At 40.6% G+C, this 21759-nt stretch overlaps 1 protein-coding gene across 1 annotated transcript; it reads left to right on the forward strand.

The window, feature by feature from the left end:
• The first annotated feature begins 1407 nt into the window (after positions 1-1407).
• On the forward strand, positions 1408-19055 carry dsc2l (desmocollin 2 like). Its single transcript, XM_072682693.1, has 16 exons — positions 1408-1747; positions 5977-6067; positions 6502-6698; positions 6839-6952; positions 7403-7558; positions 7811-7955; positions 8370-8524; positions 8794-8928; positions 9564-9749; positions 10547-10794; positions 11431-11573; positions 12506-12730; positions 13284-13508; positions 14835-14953; positions 16048-16341; positions 17145-19055. Exons 1-16 carry the CDS (start codon positions 1706-1708, stop codon positions 17358-17360), a joined length of 2691 nt encoding a protein of 896 aa, XP_072538794.1. The 5' UTR covers positions 1408-1705; the 3' UTR covers positions 17361-19055.
• The last annotated feature ends 2704 nt before the right edge of the window (positions 19056-21759 follow it).

Genomic DNA, 21759 nt, shown 5'->3' on the forward strand with positions numbered 1-21759 from the left:
TATTCTGGGGCATTTCCATTGGTCCATTTGTTTAAATGATGTCCAAACATGATATAAAAAGAAAACGTTTTCATGTGGCTTTCATGGGATCACCACAACGATCCAGAGGGTAACATTCAAGCCTGTAAACAACTGTCAGAACAGAGCACACACCACACAAATGACTATAATCATAAATCTTTTATTTTATATATCATTATTTCAGGCATTTGTTCTGTCTAGATGCTGCGCTTGTGTGTTTGTCTGTACGACTCTGCAGTTCATTGTCCTTTAGGCAGTTTGGACAGAAGCACAAGAGCTCTGGGGCAGAGGGTTTAGAGTCCCTCACAGCAACATCCCAAATTCCACCGCCCCGCTTTCCGGCCCCATTCTATCCATCTGACCGAGCGTGACGCTGTGTTAAATACTCAGCCTGTTTTAACACCTACCGCTCTGCTGCTGTGCTTCAGCCGTCAGCAGTGTGTGATATTCTTATTGTAGGAGTAATGATTGCATCACCTCTTTTACGTCCTCTCTTTTCATTTAACCTCACACTCACCTCTTCACTGCCTCTTCTCAGCTCCCACTGCACTGCATTACATTCACCTTTTTCTGATCACATTCTGCTGATGAATCAGGTCAGGCCCTACTGTACTCCTGGGTTTTTGGTCCGCTGGCCGTTGAATAAAGAGTACTGAAATACAATAAGAGGGACATTGAGTACACACGTTGGCCACAGACCGTATCGAAGACATCCAAAAGAACACAAGGTGGGTCTTAGGTGTAGAAGAGTGACTGTAATCTGTGATCTCCTCCAACAAAGCAACAACCGGAGAGTTCACCAAAGATACAAGTCAAAGTGTGGTCTGGTGTGACGATGACTGTGTTAATGATTCAGTGATTAGTAATGTAGTGAACATTACACACACACACACACACACACATAGTGAGAGATAGGTGTGATATGGATAAGGTGGATAGGGGTAAGGCTTGTCTGAAAAAACTCCAGACTCCACTAGTGATCATCATTGTCTGAAAAAGTCTAGATCACACTCACACACACGAGGCACAGCTTGATCAATGGTGGGAAGCAGCAACTATGATTGAACTCAATGACATTTTCAGAGAGTGGCACTGTGCTGGCTTCCTCTCCACGTTAAGGCTTCGGCCACTCATGCATCACTTACACCATGGTAATACCATGAGGGCACTGACAGCTGCAAACGAGGCGTGTAGCTCCAAATGGACTGTACAGCTTCATTTACCGCCTGTGAGCAAACACACCCACTACCAAGCCAACAAACAGACCAGCGTTTTAGCTAGCTACTGGTTTTTTTTTACTGTACTTCCCAGCTGGAGCAAAGTCCACTCAGCCCAGCGTTACGCACACCTCGCTCTCACATACTCACCTGGATGGGAGGGAGCTGAACGCACCCTCTCACTCTCAGTTATGGTGGGACAGGGGAGGAAGTTTCACCACAACAATTATCTACTCGTCTCGTTGTAACACGAATCTCCCAGTGCTGTGTGCCAGGTAGACAGGCAGGGTCTCGACGGGAGAGCGGCTAACGCCCCACCACACCCATACCCAGAGTCTCGTAGCCGACACCCTCCTCCTCCTCCTCCTCCCCCTCAACCACACCTCGCCCACAGGACTTTAGCCTAGCCTCCTCCTCTGCTGGAGCGGGGACACCGCTGCAAACTAACCCGCACTGACCGAGCAAACATGTCGCGGCTCGGTCCTTTCTACGTCTGCCTGCTCTTCTCGGTAAGTTTACCTAACTAAAATAGCTAGCGACTGTTCAGGAAATGGGGGCTTACGGCTATATGTGGGTCCATTTACTCGAAAAACTGGTCACTGCGGTCGTATCCTACTCTCTCTACAAAACGTCCAGACAAACGGGGAACATACGAAGGACGCTGTTTGGGCTCGGTTGGTTGGTTGGTTAGTTAGTTAGATAGCTAACGATAAACACCCCAGAGCTGAGTGTTTATGGTGGGGGAGCGGCGCCGGATACTGAGCTTTCAGAGTTTACGGGATCACTTGAGGAATGTGGCCGCTGGAGAAGAAAGGAGAGGGGCTTTCACAACTTTGAGATCCGGGATCCGTGTAGATGGACCAACGGATAAGTCCTAATGGTGGACACGCCGTTTTTTTTTTTTATCTAGTTTTATCCACCTTCTCGGTTCTCGTAGGTTAATCATTTCTCAGGGGGTCAGGCCGGGGTTGTGGTCTTTCACAGGTTCCCACTGTGGTCAGTTCTGGAAGGGAAAGGTAGGCAGGTAGGTTGCATTTTTCCACAGGCCTGCCTTTTGCTGTGTTGTACTCAAGCAGGAAATCTCCTTAAATGAACCCATTTTAAGGTGTTTTAAAAATGATAAACTTCATAAAAATATAAGAACACTGTCTAGTCTAAAGCTGCTGTGTTTGGTATCAAACAGGAACTCTAGCAATCAGACCGGGTGACCGGCCCCCTTCAGTCCTGTGCAATTCCTGGACCCCAGATCAATGACCTCATAACAATGACCTTTCATAACAAGTAAGAAATGGTGACCGTGGTACGGACATGCTCAATATTCCAGGCCTTAGTAGAGAGAAGTCGTCTGGACAAACAGCAGGAGGACTGTAGGAATGAATGAACCTAGTGACCAAAGCTTTTGGGAAATGGCTGGTAAGCCCCTGGCCATTAGGGTGAATTCCGGTTTTTGGTCTTGTCATATCCTGCAATAATAATAATCATAACCATCATCATCATTATTATTTTTGGAGGAATTCCTCATTGCACTTGGATTGGGTCCGCAAGAAAACCCATTCAAATACGAGTCCCTAATGAAGCGGACACTGATGTCTGCATTGGGAAGATCCTGAGCAGAACCGCAACTGCAATTGTAAAACTGTCTGTTGTTGATGGAAATTCAGTATACCTCATGTCAGCAATCAGAAAGTGCTACCCAATATTCCCCTTTAATTATACAGACCTCTTTAGCGCTATTACAATGCCAGTTCATTTCCCTTCCTCATGTCTCTACACTGTATAGGATGCCTGTGCTAATTGCCCATAATTAGTTGCCGGCAAGTATGAAACAAACCTGCTATGGCTGCCAGGGTAGATTTGATAAGACTTCATTAATCGATGTCAGAGTAATAGTGAGAATATTGGACAGCGTAGTAAGATTAGGAAAGGGAGTCTGACTCGCTGGGTTAATGACCTCTTAACTTGAGAGGTCATTCATTTGAGTGCATCACAGTTTACTGTAACTTGTAGACTCTCGATGAGTCACTTTACTCTCTTGTCTTTATTTTCATCTGTTACTGCTGTTCATGTTTTTTCTATATTATCTAAACCCATCAGCTGCCCTTTACATTGTGTGAGACTTGTATTGATTAGGTATGGATCAATAGAAATGCTTCAGAATTACTTGGAATGAAACGTCATTGCATCAAAACTTACATTAAAGGTTAGAAACTTTTGTGGACAGGGCCACTATATTATTCACTTGGAATGGTTATTATTATTATTATTATAATTATTAGTGTGGTTGCTGTTGTCATAACCCTTTATGGGCTGTTTTTCCAGCAAGTCCATAGAATAACTTTTTTCATCCCATAAGGACCCATGTTTGTTATAGAAAGTGTCAAGTCGATATGGAAAATGTAGAATTTTTATATTTCATATTTCTAATATATCATCATGCAAAAACAAACCTGATATCCAAATATTCTCCAGTATTAAGTACAGTGATTACTTTGTATTCCTACTAAACAGGACTAATTACACTCTCTCACTCTGTAATGAAACATGCAGTTGGTCAGTGTTCTTTTAGTGGTGACAAAATTGATGATATGCATATCGTCACTATCCAATTAAAAACATGTATCTCCAAAATAGTGATTTTGCAGAAGGCAAAAAAGTTAACTTTGAATGGTGATAAAAGTAATCTGAGTAAATTAGTAAAATAAAAGTATTTCTGTTGTTGTGTACAGAACAGCTACAGAGTTCAAATCATGGAGAAAACTAAAAACTGGAGATACATGTTTTTTATTGGACAGAAGCGATATTGAGTATCACAATAATGAATCATGTTTTAAAAAATTGTTGTCATATTGCCCACATATACACTATAGAACCTTTCTGTTTTATTCCATAGCTTTGCTACAGAGTAATACAGTACACTACGTGCCCAAATGTTTGTGGGCACCCCTTCTAATGAATGCATTAAGCTGTTGCACCAATTGCAAACACAGCTTGTCTAGTCTCTGTACAGAAGTATTGCCAGTACAATAGGACTCTCTGGAGCAGATGAACATGAACCTTTTGGCATCCTGTCTAATGCCAGGCGTGGGCTAGAGGGGTATAAAGCCACCGAGCATTGAGCTGTGGAGCTGTGGAAGATCTGTGTTCTCCGGAATGATGGATGTTGCTCCATCCAATTCTTTTGGGATGAGTTGGAGAGTTGAGAATGAGGTGGGCTGGTGATTATCCAACATCAACCTCACTAACACTCTTGTTGTTGCTGAATGCAAGTGCTCCAAAATCTAGTAGAAAACCTACCCTGGACAGTTGAGACCGAATAGCTCTTTTTAAATATCGCTGATTTTAGGGGGGGGGGACAGCGAATGAGCAGATGTCCCAATATCTTTGTCCATATAATGTATTTTTTTTAAGAATGTACCTGAATAGACCAAATGTTTCTTTGTGGAAGAGTGAAGAGTGTCTCATTTGTGTGATACAGGTCTACTGCATGATCTAGGAATGCATTTCTGAATGACTTGTAATGCTCATGTGTTCTGACATGGCCACTCTAAACTTGATAACATCTTTCGAGGTGAGCTGGAAGTACCTCCCGCGTCAAGTTCTCAGCCTGCACCGCCCTGTAAAGCTCATGCAGATAGCATGCAGTCACTGGGTGTGGGAAATAGGAGGGAGTGGTAAATGTAGCTGTGCTACTGCTCACTTTTAACATCTGCTTCTTATTAGAATAAAAAAAAAAAGAAAATCTGCCCACTCATTGTTTCACCCTCTAAACCACAAGCAGGAGTGCAGGATTTACAGCCGCTTTAGAGCCAGAGAGAGTGAAACTGGAAACAACAAGGAGAAAGTCCCTCCTTTTACTGAAACATGCACTTGATCTTAACTCATGGAGTCTCACCTACTTTAAAAAGTGCTGTTCTTGCTTTTTGGGCCAGTCTTCTTTCCCACGCTATACAAGGAGTCACTGTGATGTGAGAATCAGTTTGGTGTTGACTGATAATACTTCGATTTAACTGATGATTTAAAGCAGTGTGTGCTTGTTTATTGATTTATCCATCTATCTATCCAAAACAACGCAACCATATTCACCATTTGTGTCGGAAACACAGATGGACTTTGGCTTCATACACACCAGTGAAACACACACAGTGACTGTGAGCACACGTGTCAGGAGCGGTGGCATTGCTTCGGCTCCCAGGGCCAAGCTCGGGTATCAAACCCACATCCCTGTCATCAGTAGCCCAGAGCGCTAACCGCTGACCCACCACTGCCCCAGTACCTACTCTGTCCATCCACACATCCGTCCATCCATCGATGCTCCCATGTTGATTTATGGAGCTGTTTTGTCAGTGTGTTTTTGCCTGAGCACCTTCTCAGCTCACAGCAAAGGTCACAGTGGTCTGCATTTATATTTAATATGCTACCTAGAGCACCAAGGGTCTACCACCTGGCCTGTGGGGGGGGGGGGTGCTGCTGTTAGTTACAAACTAGAGACCAAATGTTATTGCTGCTAGTGCAATGTTTGAATATTGTGCCGAAGCTCCTTTTTTATTTTAGCAGATTCAGATATCTACAACATTGTAGTTTGAATTATATTCATAATGCTGCTCACATTTAATTCAAGTGAATCCAGTTCATCATGGTTTTCACTGCAGAGCGCCAGGTACATACTTGAGAAAATCTGATGCCAACTGGAACTGAGCACACTCTTTCTCTTGTCCGTCTCTCTCCCTCTCTCTCTCAGGTGCTGTGTTATTCTGTGGAGTCCTGTGTTCAGAGGCATGTCAGAGCACAAGTTCCTGAGACGCTGCAGGCTGGTTATGCTGTCTCCAAAGGTACAGAATGTCAGAGTTTTGCTGTTGACTATCTATTGCGTCATCTGTACTTCTTTTAAGAAACGCTTACTTGGGGTGGGCAACATCGTTGTCATTACTCATTGTGTCACGTTATGCTTTCTTGAGCTAGTAGATATTGTCAGTACTTGGAAAACTCTGAGGAACTTCACCAGCTTTCATTACAAAGAGATACTGATAGATGATGTTGTCCTGTTTAGTGCAGAGCGGTGTGTGATGATGAGTTTTGAACAAAAATCACCAAAGTCCATATGAAATATTGTGACCTGTCCTGTCCTAAAAATGTTTGTCATGATATTATAATAGTTGGCATATTATCCTCCCTAGGTCACTTCCAGTCATGAAAAGCTTAGGTGTAAATATTTATTGTCAAAAGCATCCAATTATGTTGCCGTTGTCTCCTACTCTTTTTGTAGTGAATCTCAGAGGCTGTGGCACCAGGCCACTTCATTTGGCCTCTAGTGACCCGGACTTTACCATACAGACGGATGGCACCATTCTAACTGTGAGCATCACCACGGTACCAGACAGCGGCAAGTCTTTCTGGGTACTGGTTCAAGACCAGAGGGGTCAGAAGTGGAAAGTGGATGTCAACCTTGCCCCCATTGAGCAGGTAATTTCAGAATGCAGTGAGTGATGCATTCTGGTTATTGAAGCTTTTAAAACCCGGTCAGGATCCAGTTTCCTCCTAGTAGCAAGAAAACGTTCATTTTTCTCTTCAAACAAAACACCTCTGTCTGTTTTTGTTTGTAGGTGTCTCAGAAGTCAAGTATGACGGTTCTTAGACGTGCTAAGAGAAGATGGAGTCCTCTCCCTTTCAATATTAAAGAAAATGATAAAGGTCCTTTCCCCAAGGATGTGGAATTGGTAAGACTCTCATACTTTTTCATTTTGAAGAATTAGAATCACTAGAGGATCCACAATACAACAAAGTCAAATGGTTATTTTATTGTGATTTTTGTGATATGCTAAGGGACATATGGTTTATTACTTTTGACTGCAGATTACACGTCCAGTAGAACAAACATGGTGTTATTATCTAATGACATTTACACTCATTCACAACAGAGGATTGTGAATAAGACATTATGGGCTGGTTTTCCAGAGAGATATTAAGTCTATTCCTTTAATACACAGCCTTTTGACCTGAGTTTCTCATTGAAAGGAAAATATCATCCACAATCAAGCTTAATCTCTGTCCAGAAAACCAGCAATAGGAGTCTGGGCTATCCAAGGTCTCTTACGTATATGATGGTGGTGCAAGGAAACGTAATGCAATAGAATGGTGCTATTGTAACTATTTCACTTTCTTACTAGATTGCATCGGATTCCTCTGCAAATTACTCAGTTTATTACACAATTGATGGACCTGGCGTTACTACTGGGCTTGTGGGCCTTTTCTCAGTCATCCAAAATACTGGCTTGCTGAGAGTCCACCAACCTGTTGACCGAGAGCAGTACCCTCAGTTCATAGTGAGTTGTGCTTATTCTTCTGATATACATATATATTCCTTACAGTCAACCTAAAATTAAATATAGATATATTGTAGTGTATGATTTTGCTTGTACATATGAATGAAAGTTGTAGATTTACTTAACTTGACTTAACATTAATTTTACATGCACTAATGCATGCATTCAGAGGCTACACCTTTGTTCTAAAGTGTAAAACAAATGCCTGTATGTCTTGTGGCACTCGCTTTACAAACTGTTCTTCTTCCTCAGTTCACAGCGCATGCATTCGACAGATATACTAATAAGGAGACAGACCTGCCCCTGCCAATCACTGTGAATGTGGTGGATGAGAATGACAATGCTCCTCAGTTCTCCAGCCCACTGATCTTTAAGGTGGAGGAACAGAGTAACCCAGGTGAGTCAGCCTGATGCTGTTATGTACATGCAACTTTGAATACTCTATAGCATAAAATACGTACACACGTATGGCATCATATATGTATGAGTCATTTATGATTCATTATATGCACAGAGGCCCAAGATAACACAAGTAAAAAATCTAAAATCAAATATGTAGATAAAGGAATAGCTAAATATGAGTTTCAGTGTCCAAAGATGTCTTGACTATATTTATTAAAATATATTATTTAATTGTTCCTTTTGTCTAATGCACAACACCTCACTGTATAAGTTATTATTTGTTGATTATTGATAGGGTTTTAAATGTCATAGGGTGTTTTTAAAACCTGGTACATTTTCAAGTTGATTTTCAAGTTCATGAAGTTTACATGAATGACATGAATTAATTGTCTTTTTGCATCATGTTAAGGCACTTTTGTTGGACAAGTGAATGCAACAGACAGGGACGAACCCAACACCCCACACACCACCATCAGGTACAGTCTACTGAATGGCACAGACCTGTTCGCCATCAACACTCTCAGTGGAGTTATAACTACCATAACCAACACACTGGACAGAGAGGTATGTCCTGCCTAAAGATGCCATGCTTGGCCTTTGTATGAGCTTGTTAAAAAAAAAATAGATGCATGGAATGTACTTTTTCCACATTGCGAAAATACATCAACACCAATAGGTAAACAGAAATACAGAATATGGTGATGGATATGGATACTGCATAACTACATTCATTACATCATTTCTCAGCATCTTTTTCATTTTATTTAAATGTAAATGTTTTGTAATGACATTAAAATGATTAGATTTAAAACTAAGCCTTTTATTCCTCTCAGACCCAGGACAGATACTTTGTTAGAGTAGAGATCAGAGATATGAATGGAGCACCGGATGGGCTTTCCAATCAGGGGTTGGCCTCTATCTTTTTGACTGACATCAATGACAACCCACCTGCCTTCAAAGAAAAAGTGGTAAGTTGTCCTTTTACCTTCCGTAAGCAGCCACTGCTGTACCCACAGTCTGTGTTGCATCAGTATTATGTGGCAAAAGAATTATATGGCCTCACTGAACTCTACAATTCCAGTCCTCATATATAACTGATATTCTAGTTTCCTGATGCAATATTTCATAGTTGTTGATCAAGATTTTACATACGTGTTTCTTATAATTGTGTTTCGATAGGCAATGTAAAAATTCTAAGAATCCTATAAGAAGCATGGTTTAAGTTCTGAGCGGCATCATCATGACTCTTATTTAGTCCGAAATCGGGCAGCCCTAGTAACTACTATGAAAACAAAATTTGAAGTAATGTATTGATGAAGGTGAGGGATGTCAGTGTGGACCTCCTTACCGGTTGCTGAGAGCTTAAGATGTCAAAATACAGTGAAAAATTGCTATGTTCTCATGGCTTCCAACTGAAACAAAGGAGTCTTTTTTAATGTTGTAAAAGATTTGTTTGAGTGCCATCAACCTTCTGTTCTAAAGAAGCACCAGCACCCTCCATTGTAAGAGTATAGCCTAAAGACCTCTGACCCACCCTGATCCATTCATTATGTTCAGAGTGGGATCCTGTAATTTATGACCATGCTTTGTGTTTGTGGGACAGTACAAGACTCAGGTGCAGGAAAACCAGGCGAATGTGCTGGTCCTCAGGATCCCGGTGGATGATAAGGACCTAAAAGGAACTCAAAACTGGCAAGCGGTGTATGAGATCACCAAGGGCAATGAGACTGGAAACTTCTGGATCAAGACCGATCCCGCCACCAATGATGGGCTTCTCTACGTCACAAAGGTAGGACAGAGGGGAAGAATGTGCAAAGGTGCAGAGGTGCAAAGAAAAAATGTGGGGTGAAGAAAGTGTGCAGAAAGACATTGGCTGTAAAACCAAGCAGTGTGTTTTCTAAAAACAAAGAGCTCCTGACCTCCTTGACCCTCATAAATTCTGTAAAGACTCTTTATTTGGCACTCTTTGTTTAGTATTAATAGTCTGAAGCTAGACATGACTAGGTCTAGGTAAACATTTAGGACACCTCCAGAGTTCACTAAAGAATATGACACTTTTTGATGGTAATGTATCATTCGCTGTGAACAATTCTATTGTTGTCCTGAAACTGGTGTGCTGGTGCTGAAGCTCTGGTAACATTCTTTACATGTATTATTTATAGCAGTGTTGCACTGTTGGCCTGGTATCTATGAGTAGGGTGCGAGAGGCAGGAGTGCTGGTCTGACGTGTTTCTGATCTGTGTCTCATACACAGTAACTGCAAGTACACCCTGCTCAAAGCTAGCAGTGGTATAGCTCCCCAATAGCTGTTTCTTCTCTATTTTGAGAAAAAAATGCCAACCATGTCGTAGCAGATGTTGATTGGTTGTTTACAATAGATTGACAGTCTGCAAGTATCTGAAGAACACTCAGATACTTATCAGGTATCGGGACGCACTGTAGTAGGAAAGCTGAAAGTGAAATGGAGAGAGAATGGTTGCTTTGTTTACTATATTGTGCTTATTGTGTTGAAATGACTCATCTGAAATGACCCCCCCCCCCTTCTCCCCTTAATTCTTAAACTTCTTCCTGCTCTCCTCACCTCAGCCTCTGGATCGGGAGAAACAGGAGTTGGTAATGCTTGAGGTGATGGCCCGTAACGAGGCTCCTCTGGTACGCAGCAGCTCCTCCTGGAAGAAGGTCCCTGTGGAGCTCACTGTGACAGACATGGATGAGGGACCAGAGTTCTCTGTGCCTATACTGCGGCTTAAGGTCAAGGAGAACATAGCCAACGGAACGCTTATCGGAACCTATACAGCCGCTGATCCAGAGACCAAGAGCAGCAATGGCATAAAGTATGTACGCTTGTGGTATTATGGTGCTCGTAGCCATTTAGTGATATTTGATTATGCTATTATTCTATTTAACTGTTTTACACCAATCACTGTGTGAATAAATGACATGTGATGTTATATTGGAATGTTGGGATGTGGTACAATGTCTAAAAGGCAAAGATATTTTTGTCTCTTTACAGTGGTGACATTGCTTTCCATTTAGGAGCTGAAACTATGCGCAGTTTGAAGTTAAGCTTGGATGTCTGTCACCTTGTTGGAGTTATTTTAATATTTGTCCAAAAGCACAAATTGCTAGGACACAACCGATCTTGGTTGTCACCTTACCAGTGCCAAAGACAAGCGTCTTCTTCACTGTGTTTGTGTTGCATGCAAAGTTTGCGAAAATCTAACTGAGGGCAATGTTAAATCATTTTAGGTCCAATAATGTTGCATTGTCACAAACTTTGGTGTACAAGACATTAGCATTTTCTGATTCTGACCGATGCTTGGTTTGTTAACCCCTTTAGAATAGATTCAGTCATCATGTTCAAATGTATGGTTCCAGTTCTCATGTAAAATATAGGGAATTTGTGATTTTTAAAGGCCACTGTGTAATGTTAAGGGAGAAATTAACCCTTGACTCTCTTCCATTTTCAGGTACTACAAGTTGACTGACCCAGGTTCATGGATCAATGTGATGGAGAGTACTGGTGAACTGAGGACCGCTAACATCATTGACAGAGAGTCACGTTTTGTCTCCAATGACACATACAACATCACTGTCAAAGCTGTGGATGCGAGTGAGTATATAAACATTTCCTTGCAAGGGGTAATATAGAAAAAACTACATATACCTACAGCTGGCATAGCATGAACTTTCTAGGCAGTCCAAGAGGGTTTTATGTATCCATGATCCTGGTGTCCTTTCTGCATATGTTTAACTAGGCCGGACTGCTCTGATGATTTGTGAAGTATTTTTTTTTATCAGATAATGCACAACGATCTACATTAATTATACAACACATTATGTGCAGTAGCTAAACATCACTTAAGGCAGCACCAAGTAGGTGGAGCCAGAGCGTTCGCTAGCAGTAATTTGTTAATATGAAATGTGTGAAATCTATTTGGTGGAATCATCAGATTATAGTAGATCAGGTTTACCTTTTGTTTTTAAAGCAATTACTTTACACAAATACCATCTCCTCTAATTTTATTTCCTACACGTACACAATGCTGGCACAAGATTGCCAATACGTTGTAGCAACAGCTTTGTCAGACCTGCGTCAACAGGGTGTGGTCGTTTACATGTTCAGGACGTTCTCAAAGTTGTTGTGGTTTGTTGTGCAAATGTGTGTGTGATCTGTATGTCTGTGTATGTCTGGCTGAAACCAAGTTTTAGAAAGTGGTAGGATGGCATTCTTGAAGAGCTCTGGCTTTTGTTCTGTTTCCTTAGCTGTTCAGCCAGTTGGAGAAAAGAAACGCTGTGGGCTATGGAAGTGTCCTACACACTTTTGATTGATACTCATTTGCCCCTATAATAACAATATCAGTTTGGAGGGGGGGGGGGGGGGGGGTAAAAAAAGTGGCTTTCAATCTGTATAACTGTGTTCAGTGGTTGGCGGAAGTAAAAGGAATGGATCAGACCATTGGAACCAGTAGTACAGTCAATAGTGACAATGATGCTTGCAAAACAAGAAATGACCCCACATATTCAACCCTACCCTTTTCCTAGGTCAGAAGACCGGTACAGGTACGGTGGTGATCCTGATTGAGGACGTAAATGACAACATCCCGTTGATCCCAGCACCAGACCGTGTGGTGTGCTCAAAGGATAATCAGCGGGGCTCCACTATGGTTGAAGCTGTTGATTATGATAAATCTCCATACGCAGGACCTTTTACCTTTGAATTGGGGCCAGGAAATGATGGGAAATGGAAGATTAAGAACCCCAAACCAGGTATGTTGAAGGGACATGGAGGTCAAATCCCAAAGATTTAGGCCTCTATTGTGAGAACTTTCGCTGTGTAAAAAAAGACATCCATTATTGCTAAAAAACCTTGTATCTTTGGCTTCAAAGTGTGAGATCACATTAAAATAGAACATTTTACAAAAACAAAAAAACAAAAACAAAAAAGAGGATGTAGAATGAATCTATATTCATGCATATTTCAGTGTAAGTGCCACTTGAACACCATGTATGAATGGATTTAATAGTCTCATCTCTTCTAATGAAGCTTATAGTCAGACAGCTCTCTGGTGGATTTAAGCCTGAGTGCACTCTCTCATTAAAAAAAAGAAGGAGGATGCATGACTAAAAAAGAAATTTCCAAAATTTATGTAAAAATTTCACTTTGAATCTACAGTTTGAATATATTTTAGATCTTGATAATATACTGTAAGTTGTAATGTCAAACATTTGTATAAAGGTCACATGTAAAAAAGGGCCAAGAAACTTGTGTACAATTGTCTTCATGGCATCAGTTCGTAATCTTAAATGTTTCTTTTTTTAGGTACCTCAGTGGTCCTGGAGCAGGCTGAAGACTTGCCTAACGGTCTATACAAGGTCCCCTTGATAGTGAAGGACCTCCAGGGTGTAGGGGAAGAGCAGATTGTGAATATCCAAGTGTGTGCGTGTGTGAGGGAAGGAGAGTGTGCAGCTCAGAAAATTTCTGCCAAACTGGGAATGTGGGCCGTTCTCATCATGCTGCTGGCCCTTCTGCTTCTTCTGCTGCTCTGTGAGTGTCCCCTACTGGCAATGTCTTGAATTACTAATACTTACTTTTACTCTAACATGCCTCTGCTAGGATGATGATGGTTGCGTAGCCAGGCGCTGTGCAGAGCGTATCAGCGTTCAGACTGACTTTGGCACTATGCTCCTGTGCGATTTACACAGGCTGCCAAAATGATAGGTCAGCCTGATAGTCCTGTCCCAGATAATTAGCCTTCCATTGTGAAACAATTCAACCTGTCAGTGGTCAGGCTGAAAAATTGCATGATTAGCCAAAAGGGTGAACTTCTCACCTGTTGAGATGGCAAGCATGACAGGTTCTTTTTCATACTTAGAAGTATATACATTTTATTATTAATATTAATGAGTTATAGTTTTAGTGGCTGTCACTTTTAATCAGTTATCCTCAGTTGCTCATCTTTGCTGCAAGCTTACCTTCTCGTTATCTTCTTATTTTTAAAAGTAGCATAAAACAAGAGCAAATTGGAGCACCTGAAACTAGCGCCTGTCAAACGACCTCAAAATGCAGTTAAATATATATATATATATATATAATGAATAAAATATTTTATTTAAGTAATAATGTGACTTATTATGGGTGCATAGAAATGGCCTTTGCTGCATTTGGCAAAATGCCTTTTGTATTTCTGTGCTGTTTTTATTTTATTTTATTATTATTATAATTTTTTTAATTATTGTCTGCACATTATGTTGAATATTCTCAGCATTTGTTTATCACTGCACAATAAAACAAATACATCCACTTCGCTGATAATAATGCATATTTTAAATTTACTTTACAGTAGGAAATCTTCTTTTTAATGATTTTTTAAAATTAATTTTTTAAATAATTTTAAAAGTATTACATTTTTTCCAATAAATGATAATAAATAATACTAATAGTCACACCACGAGCCTTTATTTTTAGGTAAAAAAAAAAAAAAAAGCAAAGTAAATGATTTTGTTTATTTATTTATTCTTTAATTGAGACAGAGTAAACACACTGTAATTAAGCATAACACTATTATCAGCAAAGCATAATGTTTTCTTCTGGGCATTTGAAGTGTTCTCACAGTACACTGACCTTAACATGATTAATCATTTGTAGACAGACCTTAAACAGGCTGTGCATGTAGGCCAAGAATATCTCATAATTAGCTAAACAATAAAAAATAAATAAAACAAGGTGTCCAAACATTTGCATAAGACTATGTTCACAATGGTCATGATTCAAGAGCATGCTCATCATAAAAAGCGGTACTGATTACCCTCTCCTCCCCTTTCCCCCCCCCCCTCTGGAGTGTTTGAATGATGTTCTTCCTCTTTGTGGCAGGTCTGCTGTTTGTCTTGGTGTGCACCACAAAGGGAGAGAAACTGCGCATGACTGATGATTATGATGGAACCGGGGGAATGCTGCTTAAATCCAACACTGAGGCTCCAGGGGAGGAAGTGGTGAGAACTCGTTTTTAAACCTCGCCTTTTTGCCTGAAGACAACAGTGTAGTAAATGTTCTTCTCAGCGTATGGATTCTAGGCCTAAATACAGCCTCTTCATGAGTATTTCCATGCAGTGCATCGCCTATAGCAATGACTCCCAACCATGTCCTCAGTGACCCACAGCTAGGTCACTTTTTTTTTTTTTTTTTTTTTTTTCCCCAACCTGAACAAGCAGGAACAGTCAGCACTGGCTTAGTGATGCTAGCTGGTGAATAGAACAACAATGTGGACTGGCGGAAGGCCCTCGGGAGCTAGATCAGGGGTTTATTCTGTTGTTTTTGGTTGCATTGTTTGTTTATTGGACCCTACTTATTGTGCCTTGCTCTGCTTGCTTAAACAGGGGCATCAAAGGTTTAATATGTCTGGCAACTTAATGATTTAATCCAGAACATAATGTATTCACCTCATTTAAAAAGATTTTAGTCTTATTGGAGATGTTATTCTCTAGCGTGTAACACAGCTTGAGTTAAGAGCAGCATGTTTATAGGCTGTAATTGGACTCGGCCTGAGACTTCCCAGATCAATTATACAAAAATCCCCACCGCAAGAGCAACAGTGTCAGAGGTTTACTTTTATTTCAAATCATCTCAACAAATTAACATTTGGTTAATGTAAGGAGCGAGGGCTTTAACCTCATATATGAGCCCAGTATAAATGAAAGATTTCTACAGGGAAATGATGTGTGCAATATTTAAAACTTTAGCTGGAGTGTTTATGATAGTAATGCATGCCTTAATGGCTGTTAAGCAAGTCCGGAGCTAATCTGTTCACATTTATTATTTAGCCTAGGTTGCTTAACCAGAAGCAGCACAGTAAGTAGCAAAACTATAATAACAAATTAATTTAATAAACAGAACATGCTCAAGATGTATGGCTCAGCTATGCACAACAGTTATGCACACCTTTTTATACCCCTGAGTAACATGCTATACCATGAAGGACTGCTTTTAGTACTGAAAGCAGTTTACAATAGTTGGGCCCACGGCCAAATACTATACTAACCTCCCCCTCTGAGCCATATAAATTGTATGGTCACTTTTTCCCCAACAGAAAGATGCCCTGCTGGTGATGCCTGGCAGTGGAGTAGATATAGTGGACGGCTCCAAAGGGGCTGCTGCCCTGGAGCAGCAAACCATGTTGAGTGCTGGAGGAGGGGCTTATGGGCAGCAAGCCATCCATGGAGGAAGCATGTACCAGACTGGCACCCAGGGCTACATGACCAACCAGAGCATGTTTTCCTCTGGACAGTACGGTGCAGGCTTTTATGGCACCTCTTCGTACAACAAATTCTCCGACATGTCCGCCATGGACACGTGGAGGACCAATGAGCTGTACTTGGACAACGTAAGTGGAGCTGGCGACTTGCGGGACTTGACATGCATGAGTTCTTTCAGACCTAAAGGTTCAACACCTGTCTCTTCTATTCAACGCTTCTCAGCTGGTGGGAGTTACACCCTGGGGTCACACTAGGAAACATAAAGGGACTGAATCTTTTCCTTTTTTTCTCTTTAAAAGTCTTCTTACTTGGGGTTTATTTTCCCTAAATGGTCAAAGAATTAATATTTGGTGGGCGTACATGGTGGGCGTACATGGTGGGCGTGCCAATATTCCTGGATATTTCATCTGCGTATCTGCTCATAGCAATACAGATAAATGAACATTTATTAGCTGTAGATTAGTCCCTGGAATAGTTCTGCAGAGAAGATTTACAGATGAAGATTTACAGAAAAATGTAATGCTAATTTCTAGATTACAAAGAATAAAAACACATACATTTTAGCTTTATATTGCTGAATAATATTTTAAAGAAATTATCTACGAATACCAATAATATTTGAAAACTTTTTAAATCACTTCTTCAGGTAGTTTACTGCAGAGGGATTAAGTTCTTAGGCTACAAAGCATTCTGAAATCCAGCCCTATATGTTTACTTATTACATCCATCTCCTGATTCAAAAAGAGCATTCAAACGCTCGCTTTAAACATTCCCATCCCTGCCCCAACACCTCCCATTCGTTCAGTTTAGCATTCTCCTCTGTAGCTCAAAGCACATTTCTGAAATTTCATAACCCAGCTTTCTCTGTGCTTAACAAGTGATACTATCTCCTTTGACTTCTGACCTTTCACCTTTTTTTCCTGTGTGGCAGAAACTGGCCTTCTTTGGTGAGGAGGAAGATGGGCGGTATGCGGCGGATGTGCTCAAGCCTTATGGGTACGAGGGGGTGGGTTCTCCTGCAGGGTCTGTTGGGTGCTGCAGTGTCGTCAGTGACCAAGACACGCTGGACTTCCTCGACTCTCTGGGGCCTAAATTCAGAACACTCGCCGATGTGTGCATGAACAAAGCGGAGAGGGGTCAACACTGAGGCAGGTGGGCCGGTGGGTTTGGAGGGAAACGGCATGTGTGAAATGACATGATCAGCTCAAGTACTTAAGAGGACTGACCTGTCCTTCTTGAGAAAAAGAGAAGAATAAGGAGAGAAGCGGAAACACTGGATGTTGCAATCAGCAGTCACTGGAATCTGTCACCAGGGCTCTACAGCCTTGCATATTACCGCCTGGAGCTTTCTAACCATGCTCTGTCTAAGAGAGGACTCCTAGAGCAGAGCAGCTGCATTCAAATGAAATGTGTGAGAGTGTGTGTGTCTGTGTATGTGTGGTTTTATTTTGTAGATGAGCTATTGGACAACACTTGTGATCGTTTTGCTGTTCTATGCTATATAGTTAGAATGCACCAATATGGAGCTTCTAGGCTGAAAATAAACACTTTGTTTTGTTCGACAACGATACCAAAATGCATTTACACCATAATCCTTAGATTAAGCATATTTGAGCATACTGTAAAAGAGGGCTAATGATGGATTAATTTTTCATAACCATGGCATTGCTACATTACACATGACGACTACTGTAAACACTTACGTTATTATGTACATATTTTACATTAATTAGTAGCTCTAATCCAATGGTAAGTGAATGAAGAAATATGCCAAGAGCTCTTAGAAGTATAGCATGCATGTCTGTGTGTGTGTGTGTGTGCGAGCTGAAAATAGGGGCTAAATTGTCATTTGTGATAAGCTGATAAAAGCAATCTCCAACATGGTCATATGGCCTCAGGGTTTTTTCCGACAACAATTAATATAGATTATCACTCTCCCGGAAAAATTTATCTCCATTTTTTTGCGTGTGTTTTTTCACTTTTTTTTGGCAAAATTGAAAACTGGCAGCTTTTCTTTACATCGTATCATAATTGCATAATGAATGGACCAGTAGCAATGCTTTATTAAAAGTTTGTTGTTTTCCTCTTAAGTTGCCTCTTAAGCGGACCTCCTTTTGTGCTCATTTCTAATTTTGATGTCTCTTCTGTACGTTCTCCTGCCAAGGGAAAAGCGAGGCCCCCAGCAAGGCCTCAACAGTGTTACAATCTTAAGAGTACTGGGCATCTGTATATCTTGATTAAACATTGTACTCATGCCAAACTGATGCTACCTGGTCTTTTAAAACACTGCTACTGCATTTCTACTGTAGATTGTAAAATAAGTTGTTTACCTTCTAAGCAGCAATTTCTATATATGTATTTGTTTTTTGTACTATGAGCATGTTTTTTGTTTATCAAATAACCGGGATGAATGTAAAGATTTCAGAGGCCCACTCATTTGGAGTTTTCTAACAGGGAAGCTGGTGCAGGTGTCCTGGTGTTGTGTAGTAGAACCCTGTCGGAGTTCTGGATGCTGTATTCTTTTTTTTTTTTTTTTTTTTTTTTTAAATTAATGAGTTGGGGGGTGGGTGGGGATGGAGATTGCTCTTGAATCAAATGACAGTACAGTTTAATTGGAACCTGTGGGCGGTTGGAAATTTAATTTAGAGAAACCTGGCCAGATATGAACCTGTAACTGGACTACATATTTTATCATTATGCCAGAAAGTTGTCACACCAAAACGCTTTGCAAAACCAGCATGCTTTACATACCTTTTGTCTTGTTGTTCTCACATTTGTTTGCTTGTTTTTGTCTTACATGGTTGCAGTTTTTTAAGAGGATAAAATAAAAAGTATAAATAAAGAGCTTATTGGAATTTGTTCATTTACAACAGATGTTGAAACAGTGTTATTTAATGTCTCAAATATGGTGAAACTATTGTCATGGTCCATTTGAAAGCAACAAAACAGAAAATACAGAAACTGAAGGGTAATTGTTCAGGTCAACAGATGAATGTATTTAAATGTGATTTATTTTCTAAAACAAAAGAATGGTTTGTCCTGCTGCTACATTGACAATATGTAGTAAATTGTTTCGACACCAATATTCTGTACATTCATCAACAGATTGTACATAAGAAATAAATACAACATAGCAGGGAAGAGAAAATTGTGTTTACATGAGCCATCCACTGATTAGATGCAGGGTAATAATAATATATAATGAGATAAATGGCTCCAGTGAGGAGCTAAGAGCTAAATGTGCTCCCTAAACCAAATGAAAATGATACACAACAATTCAGGGCACTCGTCCTGAACAAAATTACAGTTGAAAGAAAACGTAAGTAAATATTTTGGAAGAATCTGGATTTCTACATTGATTACTAATTGTGGATTCTACATTGATTGGGGTCTTTTGTTGAACTAATGTCCAAGATACATAACTAAATAAACAAACAAACAGTAGTAGTGTTTGTTTTTATTTTATTATTAAGCACATTGTGTAAACATTCACAGTGCAGGCTCGAAAAAGTAAGTGAACCCTTAAATGTAATAACCTGTAGCTTCCCCTTTAGCAGCAATCACCTCTACCAAACACTTCCTGTGGCTGTAAATAGGATTTGCATACTGTTAAAGAGAAATGCAAATGTGTTTCAGTTCATCAATATTTCTTGGATGCTTTGCATACATAGCCCTCTTCTGGTCATGCCCCAGACTCTTGGTTAAAGTCAGGGCTCTGACGGGGCCATTCCAAAAGGCAATTCTTCTTTTTCAACCATTCCTCTGTTTAATTTACTTCACCCAACATCCCCTTAGCTTGAGGTCATGGACTGTGACTCCTACATTCTCCTGTAAAATATTTTGATACACATTTGAATCCACCACCATGCTTCATAGTCAGGATAAGGTTTTAGTGTGCAGTGTTCCTATTTTCTCCAAGCATTGGATTGTGCAGAGGTCAACTTACTTTTTCTAGCCTGCACAATGTGCTCAATAAAAGACAAATAAAAGTGTGTGTTGTTTGTTTAGTAGGATTGTATTTGTCTCTAATTGTGATCTAGATAATGACCAGACCACATTGTATCAATGCATTGTATTCCATTGTAATCCAGGGAGCAACTTTACATTATGCATGAACACAAGTAACACCTAGTACTTGCACAACAACCTAGACTAGTGGTAAGTAATGGTGATTTGAGCTGATCTGTGGAAAGGCGGATGGCATAACACAACACCTAAAGAAGCCCAAACACTTCACAGTGATTCTGTGGCCTTTATATAGGCTGCAACCAATCAAAGCTCATCCAGATACTGGTCCTATTACAATAAGAGACTGAAAAGAGCAAAATAAATAATAAAATAACACTTAACTGTACAGACACCATAAATGTCACAGTACTGATAGAGAAGGATCTTTATCTTCGGTGAACACACTCCTGCCTGTTGTCAGCCTATAGTTTCCCTTTTGCTGGCATGCTGACACTAAAACCGCTAGCCAGTCATTATTCCTTTAAGGTAACACATTTATATTCAGATTAAAGTACAAGCTGCACCACCAAAGAGTCAATAGGTAGTACATTTGAGGAATATGCTTTTACATTAATGCAGGTTACAGCCCCATTTTTGGGCTGACACCATGAATCCCAGAGGAGCTCATTAAGACCTTAGCGAGGAGTATAGGCAGTTTTAACCATTGTTAACCTTAGAAGTGTCACATAATAAAAGCATGTTGGAATTTTCTATCAGTATTTTCACTCATAGCTCATTGACAAAGTGGAGACAAAGAATAAAGTCAATAGTGTTGTCCTAAATCATAGTAATAAATAGTATGGCAACCTGAAGTAACCCCTCGCTCTGGTCTCTGGTCTGTGAGGACTTGGGACTTGTGTTCTTCCTGTGTCCACATGAGTCTCCCCCCCCCCCCCCCCCCCACTTCCCAAATGTTTGCAGTTTGTAGAGTCTACTCTTGTTGTTTTTTGTTACCCTTGGGTTAATTCTCACCTCTTTAAAGATGAACTTATGTGCTCTTGAAGTGCTCTTAACAGGACACACACTTTCAGAGAGAGTAGTAACAGTCCTGAATTTCCACCATTTGTAGACAGTTTGTCTAATCGTGGATTGACGTGCACCCATTGTCTTTAGCAATGTTTTAATAGCCATAATAATTCTCTGGCTTCATGTGTCACATGTAGCGCACAGCCGGAGATTTTCGGTGTCAAACACATTCACAGTGAAGGAAATGTTCGGTGTGGTTTAGGTAAGGGGCAACATCTGTGCAACGTGGGCAGGGGGGTACGCCAAGACCCACTGTGAATTCTCCGGAAAATTACCCGCTCAATTCACAAATGTGCTCACTTGGACATTACCTGAGCTTTGTACTAGGGGGCTGGGCAATGTACAACTGTTTTGGACATTTGCATTCACGCATACAGCTCCTCCAGGTAATGAAAAAGGTCTAGGTTACCGTGTAAAAGGAGCTTGTATCTTCTGAGGCCTTGTGAAAGTCATTCGCATTAAGGCATGGTTCCCACAAACCAATCTTTCTTGAGAGGAACACATTTGTCAGC

Source organism: Salminus brasiliensis, chromosome 1, assembly GCF_030463535.1.
Source record: "Salminus brasiliensis chromosome 1, fSalBra1.hap2, whole genome shotgun sequence".
NCBI lineage: Eukaryota > Metazoa > Chordata > Actinopteri > Characiformes > Bryconidae > Salminus > Salminus brasiliensis.

Excerpts from the sequence above, each read along its gene's own strand:
- dsc2l (XM_072682693.1), top strand. The coding sequence starts at position 1,706 with ATGTCGCGGCTCGGTCCTTTCTACGTCTGCCTGCTCTTCTCG. Across the intron at positions 7,956-8,369 it reads GGAGGAACAGAGTAACCCAG|GCACTTTTGTTGGACAAGTG; the intron begins GTGAGTCAGCCT and ends CATCATGTTAAG. Across the intron at positions 16,342-17,144 it reads ATGAGCTGTACTTGGACAAC|AAACTGGCCTTCTTTGGTGA; the intron begins GTAAGTGGAGCT and ends CCTGTGTGGCAG.